Genomic DNA, 20,211 nt, shown 5'->3' with positions numbered 1-20,211 from the left:
GAGAAGAGGTCAGTGCCCCTGACTAAATAATCAGGTATTGCATGTTTTTAAAATTCTTTCAGCACACCAGTGTGCCTCTTGAAGCACACCAGCAGAAAATCGCTGCCATAGATGAATATCTCTTTGAACCTGGGGGAACGCCCCTCCGGTTTTAATTTTTTTTCTTGCTGTTTACTGATTGAAGAAACTGGGTCAAGTGTCCTCTGGAATTTCCCACATTTGGGGTTTGGCTGGCTGCATCTGCATGGTGGTATTAACATATTCTTCCAGCCCCTGTATTTCCTGTAAACTGTAGTTAGATCCACAGGCTTGATGAGGTCAGGTCCCTTGTTGTTACTTCTTGTGCAAGAATACTTTGTGGTAGATGGGGTGTATTTCCTGTTGCATCTCATTGGGCAGCACACAATGCCTCTCTTTACTTTCATATTATCTGTATCTGATAAAAACGATGTTTCTGTTTTATGATCTTTTTTATTAATCTGTATTTTAGACTTGTTTATTTTATATTTGTATATTATCAGTAAATACTTTGTAAGCAAAACAAAATTTAAAAGACCCCTTTACATATTCTTTTAAACTTTGCCTCTTTTAGGCAGGTAAGAATATCAAGGTAGTGTTTAGAAATAGTAAAACCTGAATTAATGTGAGTAAATGTGAGAGCTGATTTAGCATCTTAATTAAGATCTAAGTCATTGCTTTCCTATTTAAGTTTTACATGTGAAAAAAGTCATACATTTATATGAAATCCAAGGACTTGTGGAAGGTAAAAAATGAAAAGTATGTGGTGATTTCTTTTGTGTGTGAAAAGGTAGGTTAACAGCCTTTTGAAAAAGAGAGAGAGAGATAAGAAAACAAAGAAGGCATGAGACCTGTTCTTTGAAATCCTCCAGAGGTGTAATAATAATTGAGCTAATATGCATTGGCTTCTCTTAAATTGCCTTGGTAGTTTGGGCCTTGAGTGCCTTAGAAATTAACTTTCTTCCCATGCCTCTTCACTGTTGCTATAGCACTCTTGCTAAAGGCCTATTTGTTTGTGTTTAAGGAACTAGGGCAATTTCTCTCGTACATTTACTTCAGAGCTTGCACTTTGTTTTGGTCTTACAAGAACTCTGTGAAGTACCACCATTACTCTAGCCAAGACTCTTGCTACTAATTTTCCTATTATTTTACCAGGAAATCAACAAAATAAGATTTAGAGCAGTTACTTCCATATACATCATAATCCCCTGAGCTCTTTAAAAAGAATGCAGTTCTCTGGCACCCACCCCAGATCTACATCAGCTTCCCGGGCACTGGGGATACAGGAATCTGTTGTAAAAGACCTCAGCTCTGGAGATTCAAGTTCCCCAAGGGTTTTAGATATGGGCAATGGACTCATGATTTGGAATTGGGAAGACTCTGTACTAGTAGATGGTTACTTGAACTTCATAGTGGTTTATTAACTAACTGGAAGAGACAGTAGAATTGATGATAAACTTTGGAAATATTTCATGTCTTCATCTGTGACTTGTGTGAATGCATCGAAAATGGGAAAAAGACCTTGACCTAGTACCTTATAAAATGGGTTTCAAATCCCAAAAATCTGTGACAGTACTGAGAGGAATGTTTATTAGACAAATGAGGAATAAAAAATATAGAACAAAAAACAGACTGCATTTACATCAGAAGAGAAAGCATGACTGGCATGTCATGAAGGAGAGCCACTATAAGGTACTAAACACAAATCTGTAATCTGGTGCCTGTTGAGAAAGCCAACACAGGAGTGTGGCATGGGAGAAACACACAATGTGCTTCCTTTAATTTAACAGCCCCCCTGAAGCTCTCATGCTGTGTTCTGCTTCTTATCTTTGCAAAGTTCCTAGAACAGATGTTTGTCTTTTTGTGCCCTCTTTCTTACTTTTACTCATTCTTCTACCACAAAGCTACCTCAAAACTGCTACCAACTGCCTCTTAATTATCAGCTCTTAGTCTTTTGTTATGTTTCTGCTTTTACTAATGCTCTCTCAAATTTGATCTTTAAACTCTCGTTTCCCTTGACTGCCAAGACTGCTCACTTGGTTATTCCTCTTCCCCTCTGATAACTTCTTGTGGGCTCCTCTTTCTCTGCCATCTCTCAAGTGTTGATTCTGCCCTCGTCTTCATTTCTCCACCAAAGACCTTTTTGCCCTTTGGCCAGAGTTGCCTCAGTATATATATCCAGGTTTCACTTCTCTTCTGAACTCCATCCCTTATTTCCATTTGCTTCTCAGACAGCTTCACCCAGATATTTCATAGATCCCTCTGTCTAAAGCTTAATTCATTATCTTGCCAACTCTCCCACCTGCTCTGTTCCTTAGCAAGCCATCATTCACCTAGTCATCAAAGCTAGAAAAACTGCGATTGAATCCATCATCTCTGCACAAGTTGGTTGTTGACCAACAAACCTGTCTCTGATTCCATCTCTGAAGAATCTCTTGAATGTGTCTCTTTCTCTTTAGTCCTAAGGCTACCAGTGATCCTCCCCTTCTCCCACTTGGCTTACAGTAGCTTCTACCAATCTCAACCACTGCGCTGTTGTGGAAATGCAGGCCCCTGTGCTACATATTCTGATTTTTCAAGAGAAGCTGAAAATCTGGATTTTCATGCAAACTCTCCCAATCTTTAAAATGTTTGTAACTGCTCTTAGAACATTTTACACCACCACATGCACTTCTGTAGGACACTAATAGGTGATCTTTGATTTAAATATAAGAATAAGATATTATGAGAAAATGATTATGTAAGTGATTTATTTTTTCTTTTGGCATAGGGAAAGCCTTTATATTAGAACATCAAAAAAAACCAACATGAATTTGACGAAATAAAGTGGAGAATACTTTGACAAAACAAAAAATACTCTAAACAAAATTATAAAATATAAATGATAAGATGGGAAGACATGTTTTCAGATAAAAGGTTAATACATTATAAAATCATGCATATGAAACTAGGGGAAGAAAACAAACTTTAAAAAGCTATACACCCTAATAGAAATGAACAGATAGATGTAGAAATACATATAAATTATAAACATCTGAAACAGTTTGTCCTTTCTTGGAGTAAAAAAATGGAAATACATAAGCAGTGAGTTATGACTGCTAACCTGTTAGGTAGGTAGAGATTGATATTGCTCAATGTTGGTGTGAATATGGGGAACTGGACATGACATTATACTGTTGGTAGGAACATGAATTAGGGTTATTGTTTTATACACTTGAATAAGAGTTAACATCTCCAACTCATTTTATGAGGTGATATGGCTTGACACTAAAACAAGATAAGGACAATAAAAGAGGAAAATTACAAGTCAACCTCATTCAAAGATAAAAGCAGAAATCCTAAACTATTAGCAAACCAAATTTGGCAATGTAGAAAATAGAATATGACATCATGCAAATTTGGCTCAGCATTAGAAAGCTTATTAGTAGTATTTATAACTTTAATAAATTAAAGGACAACAATAACAGTTTCACTAGATGCAGAAAAAGCAGCCACCATCCTATCTAATAAAGATGGAATATGCTAATTGACCATCATGCCCTCACAAAGATGGAGGCGCCCACAGCCAATAAGGAGGGAATATGCTAATTGACTGTCACGCCCTCAAAGATGGCAGCGCCCACAGCCACAAGATGGTGGCACCCAGTCCTCTCAGCCCTGCCAGGGTGGCAGGTGCGCAGCACAGCCGGACCCACCCCCAGGCGGGTCTGGCCACTCTGCGCGCCTGCCTCCGGAATCCCCCAGTGCCCTCAGGCCCCCAGCCGTCCAGGGCTGGCCCGAGATGCAGGCAAGCCTTGGATGGCGACTGCCCAGCTGCCCAGGGCCACCCAAGGCTCAGGTATCTAGGGCCAGCCGAGGCTTGCGCTGCCGGCAGTGGCAGCAGCAGAGGTGTGATGGGGTGTCACCTTCCCCTGATCACCAGGTCGCCTCCCGCCCCTGAGGGCTCCCGGACTGTGAGAGGTGGCAGGCCGGGCTGAGGGACCCAACCCCCCTTCAAGTGCATGAATTTTCATGCACCGGGCCTCTAGTCTATAAAAAGGCATAATATGCAAATCAACTGAACGGCTGAACAGTGGAACGAGTGTCTGGATGACCTTCCAGATGAAGCCAGGGCTGCGAGGGCCAAGGGAGCAGCGGGGCAGCTGCAAGGGCTGAGGCAACTGGGGCGCGAGGGCCTACTCTTGCACGAATTTCGGGCATCAGGCTTTTAGTTTATAATAAAAATCCTTAGAAAATTAGAACTGAGTCTACAAAAAAACCTACAGCAAATGGTGTTCTAAGTGGTGAAACATTAAAAGTGTTTCTTTTATAATCCAGAGCACTACAAAGACAATACTCAACACTTACTGGAGGTTCAGCTCAAACAGGGGAAAATACAGGTGAAAAAAATTGGAAATGAAGAAAAGAGATATTTGGGGGGTAATTGATTATTTTTCTAGAAAAGTCTAAAAAATATATATAGACTAAGTAGTGTTTAATAGGTTTTCCAGCTGCAGGTTAACTACAGAAGTAAATTGCAACAACAGACCATTGGAAAATGTAATTTTTAGGAGCTAACATACAATGGCAACAAGAAAAACTAGAAAGTAAACCTCATAATAAATTTAATAAAATATACAAGGGCTTTATATAGAAAAAAGTTAAGCTTTTTTGAAAGACATTTTAAAAGTTCATAAAAATAATTGGAACATTTACTATATTAAATGTCTCATTATCATAAAGATGTTTGTTTTCTCTGAATTTATCTGTAGATCCATTGCTTTTCTAATCAAACTTCCAATAGGGTTTTCCCCTGCAACATGACAAGCTAATACCAAAAGCTATGTTAAAGCATAAAGGGCAAAGCATAATTCCAAGTATTGATGAAGATGAGAAACAGTGCTGGGGATTACGAGAGAAGCTCACACATTTATACAACTTGATATTAAGATTCATTATCAATAAAGCTCACGTCATTAACACAGTATGTGCTGACTGATAAGTCTGGAATAAAATAGCTCGGAGAGGCCTGTGTGTGACAGAGCTGACATTGCAGATTCCGGGGACCTTCTATGCATATTCAATTGGTTATTCATTTGGGAAAGGATAAAAGTAGATTCTGAACTGATTCTGTACATAAAGTCGATGCTCATAACATTGGGGCTTTTTTAAAATTAGGTTATAAAGCAGCATTATGTAACTCCATTTTTTTAAAAAAGAAATAATAATATGTGTGATTATATATCTTGAGCAAAGATCTGGAGGATATCAAAAGTTCAGGTGGCAAAGTGACCATCTCCAGGTGGTTGGATTGTTGATGATTTTACTTTCTCTTTATACCTTTTTGTTTTTGTCTGATATTTTTAGTACATTTCTTTTAATTAGAAAAAGAACATTTTTTTATTTTGAATTTCTTTCCATAACTATTTTTACTTGTTTGTTTTTATAAATTAATTTTAGAATTTTTACTACCTCCTCCTTTCACACAAGAAAAATCCCATTTCATTGCGATTTTGATTGGAATTGTCTGGTACATAATAGTTACCCAGTACATGTTTGTTAAATAAATGTGGGAACAATTCACATCTTTATAACAGTTTGCCATTGTAACCAAGAACATGGTATGTTACTTAATCTTTTCAAGTCCTATTATTATTAATGTAAGTTTTCCAATTTTTAAAAAATATAGATCTTACACATATATAATTAATGTTTTCTAAAATAGTATATAATCTTTCCATAACTGTGTATCTTTATTGTCAGGTTTTAGAAGTGTCAGAAAGATGATTAAATGTAGATTTATGCATAAGCATAAAAGAAACAGATTAACATGTTCTGTGTAGAAAGGTTAAGGACCTGGGTTTACATTATTAGATTGAAACTGATTACCTATCTTCAAGCATTTGGTAGTGGCCAATTTTCCTTTAGCTCTGCCTAGGACAAAACACAAGAAAATGAACTTCAACTATACTGAGAGAAATTTAGGTTAGAGATTGCAAACTGGCAGCGCAAAGCTAAAGCAGCCCTCAGAAATATTTTATTTGGACTGCACAGTATATTTTTAAAATTTGAATTCATTGCTAATTTAAAATCTGGGAGGTTTCACTTAAAAATTTAGATTTGCAACTTTTCTGGAAAGGCCCCAAATCTGGTACCCTATGCCCTAGTTTTCAACCAGCTGATGGCTGGAGTTCAGGAAGCACCACCTCCTTTAAACCAGGTGTGTGCTTTCTCTAGTTTTTCTAGTCAGGACATAGCCTTTTCCTGTTACCCCTGAAGCATTGAAGTTTGCACCTCAATTCAGATGGTAAAGGAAAAATTGAGTTGCACATGGATAGGTGTGGCATCTTCTCACTTGACATTTTAGTGTTGCTTTTAAAAAGGTGGTTGACAGAGTGGAAGGGTGTGGGGGGAAGTAGAAGAGGGTAAAAGGGTCATATACATGGTAATGGAAGAAGACTTGGCTTTGGGTGGTGAACACATAATGCAATATTCAGATGATGTGTCATAGAATTGTACACTGGAAACATATAATCTTATTAACTATCGTCACCCCCAATGAATTTAATAACATTAAAACACTAGAGGCCCAGTGCACAAAATTTGTGCACTTGCCAGGGGGAGGGGAGAATCCCTCAGCCCGGCCTGCACCTTCTCACAGTCTGAGAGCCCTCGGGGGATGTCTGACTGCCGGCTTAGGCCCGCTCCCCTAAGCTGTCAGTCAGACATCCATAGTTCTGCCGTGGAGGCGGGAGAGGCTCTCGCCACTGCAGCTGTGCTCGCCAGCCATGAGCCCAGCTTCTGGCTGAGCAGCGCTCCCTCTGTGGGAGCGCACTGACCACCAGGGGGCAGCTCCTGCGTTAAGTGTCTGCCTCCTGGTGGTCAGTGTGCATCATAGCAATTGGTCGTTCCGCCGTTCAGTCAATTTGCATATTAGCCTTTTATTATATAGGATATGCATGCTTTAAATATGGTCCTGGCTCACAAGTGGGAAGTGGACTAGATGATTTCTCAAAGATCTTTCTTGTGCTGTGATTCTGTGATTCTGTTAGAATAGTCACTGTTTCCTGAAGTCTTTCTCACTGCACACGGTTAGAGAATCTCGGAGTTGGAATGAACCTCTGCAAGACAGGGAAGCCACTGGGGGTTTCACCTGCTGTTCCTCATCTTAGGCACAGGAAGTTTGAAAGCTGTTGCAGAGGAGCCTGCTTGAGCAGCCAGCAGTTAACCTTTTGCACTCGGATGTCGAGTGTGACTCGACCCGGTTAGCATTAGAATAAAGGAATCGAGAAAAAAGCAAGCTAGTGCAAAGGGTTAAAAAAAACCAGCTACCTCATGTAAAAGATTTAATTAAAAATCTGTTCCTTTTATGCATAGTTATTTAAAGACTAGAGGCCCGATGCATGAAGATTCATGCAAGAATTGGCCTTCCTTCCCCTGACTGCCGGCACTGCCTTTGCTCCGGCCAGAGCCACCTTTTTGCTCAGGCTCGGAGCCACCTTTCCGCCTTCCCATGCTGCCCATTCGCGGCTGGGGCGGTTCAGAATCCCTGCGTCGGCAGGTGTCCTGGTCGCTTGGGGCCTGTGTATGCAAATTAACCCACCATTTTTGTTGGGTTGATTTGCATATCACTCCTGATTGGCTGGTGGGCGTCACGAAGGTATGATCAATTTTCATCTTGCTCTTTTATTAGTGTAGATGAGTGAAGGGTTTTGGAGAGAATTTTGAATTTTATAATTACACAGTATTATATTATGCCCATCATTATGCATGGTCTGGCAGATTTATGACAGTGGGAACCATCATTTTGAATATCAGTTCATCTGTGCTTGCCTATGATCTAAGCATGTTTTTTATATTTAATGTTAAGGGCATATTTTTACAAACAAAAAAATAGTAGTAAAGTGATATGGGAAAGAAATCTAAAGTGACAATTTCTAAATTTGTTTTATTCTAATTTTTGTCTTCTCTGAGAAGCTTTCTCATTCTGTGTTATCACTCTGTGATGGATCCTATAGATAATAAGATTAATAGCACATGTGGTCAGTGGTATTATATACAAAGTCAGTCAGGTGAAAGGCAGAAAATGTGTTTTTCTAAGTAAATTTGGCCTCAAGTAATTATTTTGTTTACAGGTTTCTTTTTTTCATGGAGCTAACCAGTTTGCCCCATTTGTTTTGGCATCAAATAGACATAGCTTTATTGTGACTCAAAGTCCAGTACTGTCCTTATTTAAGGACATGAAATGCCCTCTCAAGGGAACCTTTTTGGAATCTTTGACTGTTTTGGGTAATAAGTGAAATTTTTAGGCCAGGACCAAATAGTCCACTTAACCACCCAAATTGTTTCCCAGTTGTGGCCTCATACTGGGATCCTGTGTGTGTATTCTTAAACTTACGACAGGACTCTTGTTTTTTGGTTCCCCCAGAACAACCCTTCAACCCCACCATCACCAGCAATGGTGAAGGGCATACTTGTGCCTATATATGTTTCAAAGGGCCCCATCAAGGCTTTTTCAAAAGTTCTGTATCACACTTAGCCTTCTTTACTTTCTAAACTTTCCGTTTCTTTACCCTTGGCCTCCTGATAAGGACAGGTATAACTCTCCTAGTGGACACAGTTTCAAAACTACTGAGTTATAACTTCATTCTTTCTGATCAAAATAGCTTTAAAACACTCATAGTTTTCATCTTTTAAATATTTTATATATTCCTGGTAAATATCAGCTTCTTCCATCCTACCTTCTTATTAAATCTCACCCACGTCTTCAGATAGAGAATGAGAACTGACTCATGACCTCAGACTGGACACAGTCAGTCATAAGTCTGAACTGTCTGGCACGCCGTACCGAGCTGCTTCCAGGTCAGCACCCAGTCATCTGATTGTCACCAAGTAGCCTTCCTTAAAACAAGTATGAGACCACTACCCAAACTGCTTAGGTAAAGCTTACCTTTGCTAAAAATTTAAGTATCTGTAAACTTAAGATCTGATTCTGTGTTCCAGACTTTGAATTATAACTATAGCTTCAGTCTAAACCTGCCAGTTTCCTGAAGCAGTTAAAGAAGTAAGTCTTCGAAATTAATAAATGGCTGGCCTTCAGAAAGAGCAGGCAGGTTGAAAATTTGTATTTAGGCAACTGAAATTAAAAATATATATCCTAATCCTGAGTTGGGGTGGGGAGGGGTCATTTAGCTTCTTGAAAATGCCAGTTATGAAAAAAAGAGAAAAAAAAAACAGGGAGAGGAAGGTTATTCTACATTACAGGAGGTAATGTAAAACATAACCAAATGCACTGCATGGTCTTTCGTTTGATCTTAGTTCAGGAGAAAAATCAGCAATATATATTTTGGGGCTAGTTTGAGAAATTTGAATATGAATTAGTTATTTGATTGAGCAATAATGTCATGTTCAGTTGTGATTACAGTATTTTGATGATGTAGGAGAATGTCCTTCCTGTTTGGAAGTCTATGCTTCCATATTTAGGAGTATGGTGTCATGATGTCTATCTTGAAGTGGCTTATCAAATATGTTTATGAAATATAACAAAATATCCATTATTGGGTTTATATGGTGAATTTTAGAGTGTTCTTGGCACTATTTTTCTACTTTTCTGGATGTTTGAAATTTTTCATGATTGTGAATGATGATACTGATGACACAGTCACCTTAGGGAGAGAAGTATTGTGGGACACAGTGGGTCTTCTTGAGCCTGCCTTGTGGTTGGGAAAATCGCCACGTGGTGGTGGGTGGAGCCCACTGTGAAGTGGTGCTCACCTGCCAGGCCACGTGGAGGCATTTTCCCAGGCTCCCTGTGAATGGCCTCATTACAGCCATGCAAGAGGGCTTTCCACCATACCACAACCCCCTGCGCAGCCGTGGGGAGGCTCAGGTCTCCTCTGCCGTAAGTCCCCTGGAAAACAAGTGAGGCTGGGTAGTTTTACAGCAAAAGCACCATGTTGGACATTTGCTCTCAGTGTATTGGGATTATGAAATATAACAAACCCCCAAAATGACCACTCCCTTAAAATGTACTGCTCATTGGAGCACGGTATGACTGAAAACTAATCTACTGCCTTGCTAAGCCAGGATGGAATTTGTTCAACTCCATCTACTACGTTCTTTTGCTATTATTGTTTTTACCTGTCTATTCATAGGCTCTGAGTTTTTCATAAAGCCATTTTGGAGTCATTTATTTTAGAATATGAAATAAAATATCAGCAGAACTCCGATTTGTCCTTATACATGAACCACCCTTTCTTCCTTTCATGCATATTACTGACTCCCCCTCCTCTCTTTTTTTCTTGGATAATGTTCTTTGGTGAATAAGCAAGTGACCAGAAGAAAGTTAATGTGGGCACTAGCTGGGTTGGCTCAAGGGATAGAGCATCGGCCTGTAGACCAAAGGGTCCCAGGTTTGATTCCTGTCAAGGGCACGCACCTTGGTTGCAGGCTCCTCCCAGGCCCTGGTCAGGGCTCATGGAGGAGGCAACCAATCGATGTGTTTCTCTCACATAGATATTTCTCTCTCTATCTCTTTCACTTTCTCTAAAAGATTAATGGGAAAATATCCTCGGGTGAGGATTAACAACAACAAAAAGGTACTGCCAATAAAATGTTCATTTATTAAAAGAAAAAGAAAGAAAGATAATGTGGTAACAGGTTATTTTGGGCTTCTTGGTGGGTTGAGAGATTGTAGAAAGGTGGAGAGAAGCAGCTCTTTACAAATCACGGAATGCAGGAGGCATAGGGCCTTTGGAGGGATGCTTAGAGGCAGGGTAGAGGATGGACTCTTGCTTGTGCTGGATGTCTTGTGACATTAGCAGTGCAGGAATATAAATTCTTTCTAGAAATACATAGACCTGAAGATTCCTGGTGGAAAGATGCTTCCACAACAAAGCTGTCCTCCCTTTAACCCTAATCTCTTCTGTGTCTAAAGGCAGTCTTTTCAGATTTAGGAGGACCACAATAATTAGCAAGAAGACAGGTATACTTAAATATGATTTACAAGTGCCTCAAAATCTTGGAATACCATTATCAAGGTGTTTTCAAATGAAAAGTCTATCATTTTTTATTTTCATTTTGCTTCCCCCACCACCCAGCCGATCATCACTAGCCTCACAATCTCCTACTAACAGGAGATCTGTGCCTTTAGAACACCATTGTAGCAAGCTGGGAGCTGGTGCCCCTAGAAGGAAAGCAAAGGGCCTCCTGTATTCTTTGCCAAGTTGCTATTTAGCTTTAAAAAATAGTGGAACTTTGCTTCAGCCCTGAGTAAGTACAAAATCTCAGTGGCCTACTGAACTCTGCGCTGTCGCTTTCATTAAAGAGCAAAGATAAAAGATTATCGACACTATCACTGCCTGTTATCTATGGATAAATGAAGTACATCTCCCTAAGGATTCCATTTCAGTCTGTTTCATCAGCAGTGATTTATCTTTGTTTTTATATCAAAATGAGAGGCCGGTGCATGAATTTGTGCACAGGGCAGGGGTGGGGGGACCGTGAGAGGTTGGCCAGCCAGGGGGCGGGACCACGGGAGGTTGGCCGCTGGCCCTCGGCCCCCTGGGAAAGGGGCCGCACCACCCCCACCCACCCCCAGTTCCCCATCCCAGCCCCAGCCAGAAGGCCCTGGCGGGATTGGGAGAGGAGGCGACACCGGGCGGGCATGGAAGGCCTCAGTGCCCCACCACTACGTGTTTCTCCGCCACCCCCCCTCACCACTGCACCACTACCAAGGCGGGTGGGCAGCCCCCAGGGAAGGGAGAGGATGGGAGTGAGACAAACCCTTGTGTCGAGGGCTGACTTTCAATAGATAGCAGGGAGGGAGCTGCTCTACTACATACAAAACCCCGACTCAAAAGCCGGTAGTCTACGAATGGCTTAGCAACAGGGGCCGATGGGGGCCGGCCGGCCGGGGGGGAGGGGCCATGGGAGGTTGACTGTGGCAGCGCACTGACCACCAGGGGGAAGCTCCTGTGTTGCATGTCTGCCCCCTGGTGGTCAGTGCGCGCCATAGCGACTGGCCGACCTGTCGTTCCTTTAAGTCATAGCAGTCGCTTAGGCTTTTATATATAGATTTGTTTGCCATAAGAACTGGCACAAGGACCAGTTCTTGTTTAATCTCTCTTTAAGTTTCTCTTTAAACAATAAACTTTCCTATGGCCATGGGAATTTGGAATAAGCAAGTGCAAAAATTCTTTTACATGTTAAACTTGCCATTTCTCTTTAGGGGCCACTAGGCAGGGTTTTCCATGGAACCCAAACCAAGAGGCCAGTTTAGGAATGATTCCTTTTAACATAATTCTATCCTGAGGGAGGAGAGTATAGGGAAAAAGGTTTTCATAAATTCAGTTCTGCTAGTAATTCTAGTAATAAATCTCTTAGAATTATTCTTATACTGCTTTATTGCTCTATAGGGGAAGGTGTCATGTTGGAACTTTATTGTTCAGCTGACCAAGTAAAATTTAGTTATCACTCAAGAGGTATCTCCAGATACCAGGCTTCCTGAACTCATAGCTGTAGCTTCTATAGTCACCTTTAAATTTAGCCTCTTCCTAATAATAATATTTATTGTTAGAGATTTTGTACAGGGAATATTTTTGAAATTTCAAACATGTCATCTAAATCTTAATCACTGAGAACTATGAGCATTAAGTATGACCTGCCAACAAAGGCAGAATGGCTTAGGTATTGCTTTTTAAAAAATATATGTATACTTCAACAGGTTATTTTATTTATTTATTTTTAATTCTTTATTGTTTAAAGTATTACATATGTCTCCCCCACCCCCCTTGATCTCTCCCCTGCCACTGCTACCCCCAAGTACATGCCCTCACCTCCCTAGTGTCTGTGTCCATTGGTTATGCTTATATGCATGCATAAAGTCCTTTGGTTGATCTCTTACCCACCCTCTCCCTTCCCTGCCTCCCCTCTGAGATTTGACAGTCTGTTCAATGCATCTATGTCTCTGGATCTATTTTTGTTCATCAGTTTATATTGTTCATTATATTCCACATATGAGTGAGATCATGTGGTATTTATCTTTCTCTGACTGGCTTATTTCGCTTAGCATAATGCTCTCCATGTCCATCTATGCTGTTGCGAATGGTAAGAGTTCTTTCTTTTTTACAGCAGCATAGTTTTCCATTGTGTAGATGTACCACAGTTTTTTAATCCACTCATCTGCTGATGGGCACTTAGGCTGTTTCCAAATATTATCTATTGTAAATTGTGCTGCTATGAACATAGGGGTGCATGGTATTATTTTTTTTATTCAGTCCTTTGGAAGATTCACATGATAGATCGTTTTTTTTTTATTATTTTATTATTATTATTATTATTATTATTATTTTAAATCACTTTAAAGATTTCTATGTGTGTGTGAATCCTATTGTAAAGGACTTCTCTCCTGCAATATCTCTCCCCTCAATAGTAGGACAAATAAACAGATGTGGTGGTCACTTCCACTTTCTCAGTGACCTGAGGAATGAAGTATTTGTTCAGAAGCACTCGGAATAATGCCAACGGTTTGCATATTTTGGCAGGTTAAAGCAGAGGAAACACGTGATCAAAATGCAATCTGTTTGAAGTGTGTTAGGAAAAAATTCATCTCAGTTAATTTGGAGATTATCCTATTATAGATGTCACTATTATTTTGTAATCCCTGTGACTAAAGCAATTGTGCTGTCAGAACCATACTTATGTAGACAGAACATCAAGTCTGTGGTCACTGGTATTCTGGATCTTTCTACAGGAGTGCTAGAAGGCTACCAAATGTAAAAGTGGAAACTTCTTTGTGTTCTTTATTATATACAAGTTATTTCAACACATTTAGAGTCATGGACTTTGGAGAAGCTGATGGTCTTAGAGACTACCTCTTACAACTCCTGGCTTCTCCAATTTTGTGGATAAAATGCTGTCTCTGAGGTTGTTTTAGAATTTGAGGCCCCTTACTCCTCTTTAGCAGGCCTTTCATTTCTGGTTCTTACACCAAGTATTCCACCATGTGAATGGGAACATTTTTATTTAATCTCAGTAAAGTCATCGAACAGAGTAGTTTATAACTGGACAGGGGCTGGCAGGGGAGGGAGGAATGGAGAGAGGAGGGAAGGGAAGGGAAGGGAAAGGAAGGGAAGGGAAGGGAAGGGAAGGGAAGGGAAGGGAAGGGAAGGGAAGGGAAGGGAAGGGAAGGGAAGGGAAGGGAAGGGAAAGGGAGGAGAGCGGAGGGGAGGGGAGGGGAGGGAGAGGAGAAGGGAGGGAGGGAGGGAGGGAGGGAGGACCCTGCTTGTATTTTCTGTGTGTGCATCACCTGAAATTCTGTTGCCACCCTATAAAATGAATGGCAATATCTCCATCTTCATAGATGGGATGAACTCCTTTGGACCAGGCTTCTTTCACTTAACATTATGCTTGTGAGATTTATTTCTGATATGGCCTGTATTTGTAGCTCATTCATTTTTAGCGACAGTGTAGTATTTCACTGTGTGGCTATCCCCCCTGCCCTTCTTTTTTTCTAAAAACTTCTATTGATGGATATTCATATTGGTTCCAGATTGAGACTATTATAAATAGTGTTATTATGAACACCTGTATATTCATGCTTAAGTTCTGCTGAAGATATTCAAGTAGATTTTGAAAGTGGCTGTACCAATTTGTACTTCTTTCAACAGGGCATGTGAAATCTAGTTTGCCCATATTCTTGCCTGTACTTGATGCTCTTAGTCTTTTTCATTTAGGTCATTCTGATGAATTAAAAAATTTCCTTTTTTTTTTGGCTCACATTTTTCCCCCATCTCATTCTACTAGTATATAAATGCTTTGCTGTACTTGATTTAGAATAACTTACTTACAGCCAAATATACACATTTTCAAATAGGTATTAAATGATTCTTTTTGTGAGCTCATAAATAATGAGTTTCAGAAGGTGGCCAAGATCTATGTACTAACTCAGCCTGAATTAATGACCCCTTGTGAAGGGCTTGGTTTTCAGGCCTCTTTGTCAGACCTCCTTGTTTATGCCATTTTACAGATAAAGTGACTGAGCCACTTCAGGGACTAGGGACCATCCCAGGTGCTATGGCCAGGCCTCCTAGAAGAGCCAAGATTGTAATGTTCACTCCTTTCTCTCAAGTGAGGTCCTTTATTGATACTTGTACTCTTTCATTTGCTAAATAATTATTGAATACATACTGGGTGGCAGGCACAGGACTTGGCCCAGGGGACTCAGTGCAAACAAGCTTCTAACCTAATGATGTCCTCTTTCACTTTACAGGTTATGGCTTTCAAATCACAGCCTATTTCCTCAAGAGAGGGATACGCCTTCGCTGCTTTGGGGGTTCACAGAGTCCTGGTAAGAAACTGATTTCTTGGGTTTTCAGACATTTTGCACAGTTAGCTTGCCCTTGAGAGGGGAGAAAATTAAGGAATGATGATCCCTACCTGCTTTGTTGTCTTTATGAAATTGAAGTACTAAGTAAGAGTATTTCCAAAATTTGTGATTATTTCTTTTTCCATTTTTGCTGTTTATTGCCTGCCTGAGAACAGTGAGCTGGGCCATACTACCCTGTGCTTTCCTGCTGCATCTCAGCACTTTCATTGAGCTTCCAGAGTGACTCACAGGCAGTCAAACTATGAATCACTTCATCATTGTCTGTGCACACCAAGGCCCTGGGATATGGAGCAAGTGTGTGCGCGAGAAAATGCTTTCCTAGCCTTTCCTAGGTGTGTGATCAGGCCAGCTTCCCCCTCATTTTCCCTAAGTCAAGATGTCCACTGAGGAAATGATGTCAAACTCGTCCAGCCAACAACAATAAAGTCAGATGCTAACGAACATTCTCCAAGTTGATCTGAGCATTGGAAAGAAAATCTAGTTCAACTTCCATGCATGATTTTAGTATATAAGCTATGAAACAGGGACTTTAAAAATTAACTGTATGGAGGTTTTCTCTTGGAATATTCACAATTATCCGTAATTTCTCAACTTTAAGTGTCACTTGACTATTATTCTCTTAATGGGGCTGTCCATGTTACTCAATTCTCTTAGTAAAATATGCCAGTTAACCTCTATCTGTTAAATGCAGCCTAGCTACCCTTCCTGGTGGGGATGGCTGTTGCCTAAATCTTTACTTTATTTAAATACTAGAAGCCCGGTGCACGAAATTCGTGCACGGGGGGGGGGGGCAGGGGTGTCCCACAGCCCAGCCTGCACCCTCTCCAATCTGGGACCACTCTAGGGATGTCCGACTGCCCATTTAGGTTCAATCGCGGTAGGATTGGGCCTAAATGGGCAGTCGGACATCCCTCTCACAATCCAGGCTGCTGGCTCCCAACTGCTCGCTTGGCTGCCTTCCTGATTGCCCCTAACCGCTTCTGCCTGCCAGCCTGATCACCCACTAACCATTCCCCTGCCAGCCTGATTGATGCCTAACTGCTCCCTTGCCAACCTGATTGCCCCTAACTGCCCTCCCCTGCAGGCCTGGTCACCCCTAACTGCCCTCTTCTGCAGGCCTGGTCCTCCCAACTGCTCTCCCCTGAAGGCCTGGGTCCCCCCCATCTGCCCTTCCCTGCAGGCCTGGTCCCCCCCAACTGCCCTTCCCTGCAGGCCTAGTCCCCCCCAACTGCCCTCCTCTTCAGGCCTGGTCCCTTCCAACTGCCCTCCCCTGCTGGCCTGATCGCCCACAACTGCCCTCCTTTGCAGGCCTGGTCCCTCCCAACTGCCCTCCTCTGCTGGCCATCTTGTGGCGGCCATCTTGTGTCCACATGGGGGCAGCCATCTTGTGTGTTGGAGTGACAGTCAATTTGCATATTACTCTTTTATTAGATAGGATTAAAATAATGAAAATCTCAAATATGACCTAATTAGAGTAAAGGGATTCCGTTGCTTTCTATTTGCACAACACCCAGCACCAAAATGTTCTATCCTTCTTATTTTTCAGAGGAAGAAAGGGAAGAACAGAACAGAGGAATTATTTGATAGAATGATTAACTTTGAATTCTGGTTCTGATCCACTAATAATTGATATAACTGATCATTTTGAATTTTAATTCTGATCCTCCAACAAGTTGTATTTCAGTGTTATGATATTGGGGAGAGGGAGAGTGCCAAACAATACATTTTATGACTCAATTTCCCTTTCCATAAAATGGGAAGCCAGACACCGCTTATCTCAATAGGATATTTTAAGAATTAACCCTTTGCACTCACTTGCTTTTTTCTCGATTCCTGCTACCGATGCTAACCATGTCAAGTCACACTCGACATCCGAGTGCAAAAGGTTAATGAATAAATACTAACTGCTTTGATAATTTTGGTTTTCTGGCATTTCAAAGCCCATTCCTGGTCACGTGGCCACATATGATATCCATGAGGGGTCAAAGTATGCCCAGAATTCCAGAAATGGAGGTTTTTATATGAGCAAGACTAATGGGGGTAAGGCCAGAACTACAGGTTAGGTCCTATCATGGAGGGTTTTGGATATTTTCATAGTGTGTGGTGGCACTAAGGAGCCATGATAGGGGTTTGAGCACAGTAAGTGGAGCTGCTTTTTAGAACTGTTAATCTGCTTGCGCTTAGAATAAATTGGGATAGGGAAGAGTAGTCACCAAGGAGACAGCAGTGGTCCAGGTGAGAAGTAAAGAGAGAGCTTTTACTGGAACATCAGCTCATTGGGCTTTTGCTATAATTGAACGTAGCCAAGTGTGTAAGGCGTAAACTGTGTTTTAAGTTCTGTGTTTGCATAATTGACACCTTCCTGCTTGGCTTCCAAGTACATCAGATTGAGATATGCTATTACTTTAGTCAGTGCCTTCACGTTGTCATTCATTGTTGGGAATGTGCAATGTATGTAAAAGGCTTCACTTATCTGATTCACATCTGTCTTTTAAAAGAATTGGTCACATCTAAGAGGGAAGTTTTCTCTTTTAGAAAAATGGCTTTCTGTCATAAATGTGATACATGTGTATTATAAAAATATTCTAGCAGTACAACCAAGTATAGAGAAGGGAGGAGAAGACCCTCCCCAACCATCCAGAAAATACACCGTTAGCATCAGCTAAACATCACTTCAGACATCACTCCAGAGATAGGTGGAGGCTGGGTGGGTGGGTAGGTGGGTGGATAGATGGATGGATGGGCTGACTGATGGACAGACAGATGAGAGAAGTAGAGATACAGATGGCATTTATCATGTTATATTCCTTTCATTGAATGTTGAGGAGTTTGGTTCTGTGATTCTTTCAGCCTTCCCCACCCAGAAGTCTTTTGCTTTAAGAGGCTATAATAATTATATTACTGTAACTGGTGTAGTTGTATCATCTTTACTATTGCATATTTAACCACTTCCTTTTAATAATTTGATCACTAATTCCCAATTAATGAAACTGCTGTTTCCATAGCCTGATTCAGATTGAGAGTTTGCCCTCCATTTTAGGGCCTCTCTAAGACCAGTTGACCAAGGATATGATAGACAAACTAATAAGACTGTTTACAAGTCACATTTTTAGATTTTATCTAATATTCTTCCTCTTCCTATGTAAGTCTGCACACACATTAGAAACATTGATACTGTTTCCCAAATATAAGTTCTGAACAGAACACAGCAAACTGTCATGCCGTGCCTGGGGTTTTCATGTGATAGAATGGTCCAGGGGCTCAGATGGTCCTATTTGCAGCCTCCTCTGCATTCCCTAAAGCTTTGTGCTTGCCCTGCCCTATTGTTGGCAAACACAGAAAGGTGGGGAGGGGACACCTGTGTCTCATACATATATGCTTATTGCTGTAACTTAAAAATCTGGGATCACCCATTTCTGTGTTCATAGGTTTTTGATGCCTTTAGTAATTTGGTTTTCTTCATTTTATACAGAACTTCGTGTATTCCCTGACAGATTTGTGGTCTGTGTAAGTCAGCTTGCATTCAGTTGTGATTTTTCAAGGCAGAATGAGGAATTGGTATGTATGAAAAAAATTCTATAAGCAAATCTGCTTAAATATTGAATTATTGTAAAATATTTTTTCAAGAATTTTTTCTTGTTGTCATTTGGCTATTGATCACTTAATGTATGTTTTAAGGGACATACATTAAGTGGTCAATATGTCCTACCTGTTTTGCATGATACTATTAAGACCACTTGAAAATTTAGTTTGATCAGCAGTATTTTTTCCATATCCATTTTAAATGAGAGCAACATTTTATAAAAACTGTGATGGTGCTTAGGATAGTATTTAAATGAAATAAAACAAAGTCTTTAAATGAAATGAAGCAAAATCCACATGTTTCCACTGGAAGCTTTCATTGGGGTCAGTGGCTTTTGAATTTTATTCCATGGTGAATCACTGACATTTTCATGAGAACCAGTACTTTTCCCCAGTGTGTTATTTCTTAGCTGATAGGGTTCATTTTCTTTCTCTTTTCTCATGCTAAGTCTTAAGCTCCATCACATCCTGTTACTCTTTCATTGGAGTTCTCTATTCAGACAAGTAGATACAGAAAACTTTAGTAATATTGTACAGGAGAGAGTCTCCTTGTGTGTGAGTGTGTGTATTTTCTTGCTGGCCACACATCCAGTCTATCTGAACTTACTTCTATACAAACATTTTCATATTTTTGGACATACGTCGTAAAACTTTAACAAAGAGATGAAAAAAATCTAGCAGACATTAAACCTGGGTATGAAGTATATGACATGATTATGCTTCTAAAATAATTTATGGGATTATTAATTTACTCCTTATGTTTATTTCTAATACATTTGAAATTTGGCCCATACTGTCTAAAAACAACTTCTTATCGCATCTTAAATAAATACTTAGGGAGAGTGTTTTAGAGGCAATAAGAGTGAATGGAGACCCAGAAAAAGTAAAGGGCAGAGAACTCAGATTTAAATGTAGGTGCCTTCATTTGGAGCAAATACACGCATCAGAAAAGCCAACATGACCCTAATTTCTTCATATATCAATAAAACTCTAAGTATTCATATTAAATTAATTAAATGAAGAAAATTTGGTGAAAAGTATTAAAATTTTATAGTTTGAAATATTTTTAGAATTTTAATTTCTTAGTAAATTAATAAATACTAAAATAGTAATGCTATTGGCAAACAAGTATATTATAATACTAGAGGCCCGGTACATGAAATTCATGCACTGCGGTGGGGGGGGTGTCCTTCAGTCCAGCCTGCACCCTTTCCAATCTGGGACATTCCTCTCACAATCTGGGA

General features: G+C 40.4%; 1 protein-coding gene across 1 annotated transcript in view; it reads left to right on the top strand.

Annotated features, from left to right (window-relative positions):
• Positions 1–20,211, top strand: part of SLX4IP (SLX4 interacting protein) — a 196,624-nt gene that overhangs the window by 155,427 nt on the left and 20,986 nt on the right. Inside the window, exons 5-6 of the mRNA XM_008141281.3 lie at positions 15,269–15,346; positions 18,858–18,943. Coding sequence (XP_008139503.2) covers positions 15,269–15,346; positions 18,858–18,943 — 164 coding nt within the window. The remainder of the gene's footprint in view (positions 1–15,268; positions 15,347–18,857; positions 18,944–20,211) is intronic.

This window comes from Eptesicus fuscus, chromosome 12 (assembly GCF_027574615.1).
Source record: "Eptesicus fuscus isolate TK198812 chromosome 12, DD_ASM_mEF_20220401, whole genome shotgun sequence".
Classification (NCBI taxonomy): Eukaryota; Metazoa; Chordata; class Mammalia; order Chiroptera; family Vespertilionidae; genus Eptesicus; species Eptesicus fuscus.
Note: the sequence above shows the minus strand (reverse complement) of the source record. Positions and strands in the feature narration are given on the sequence as shown.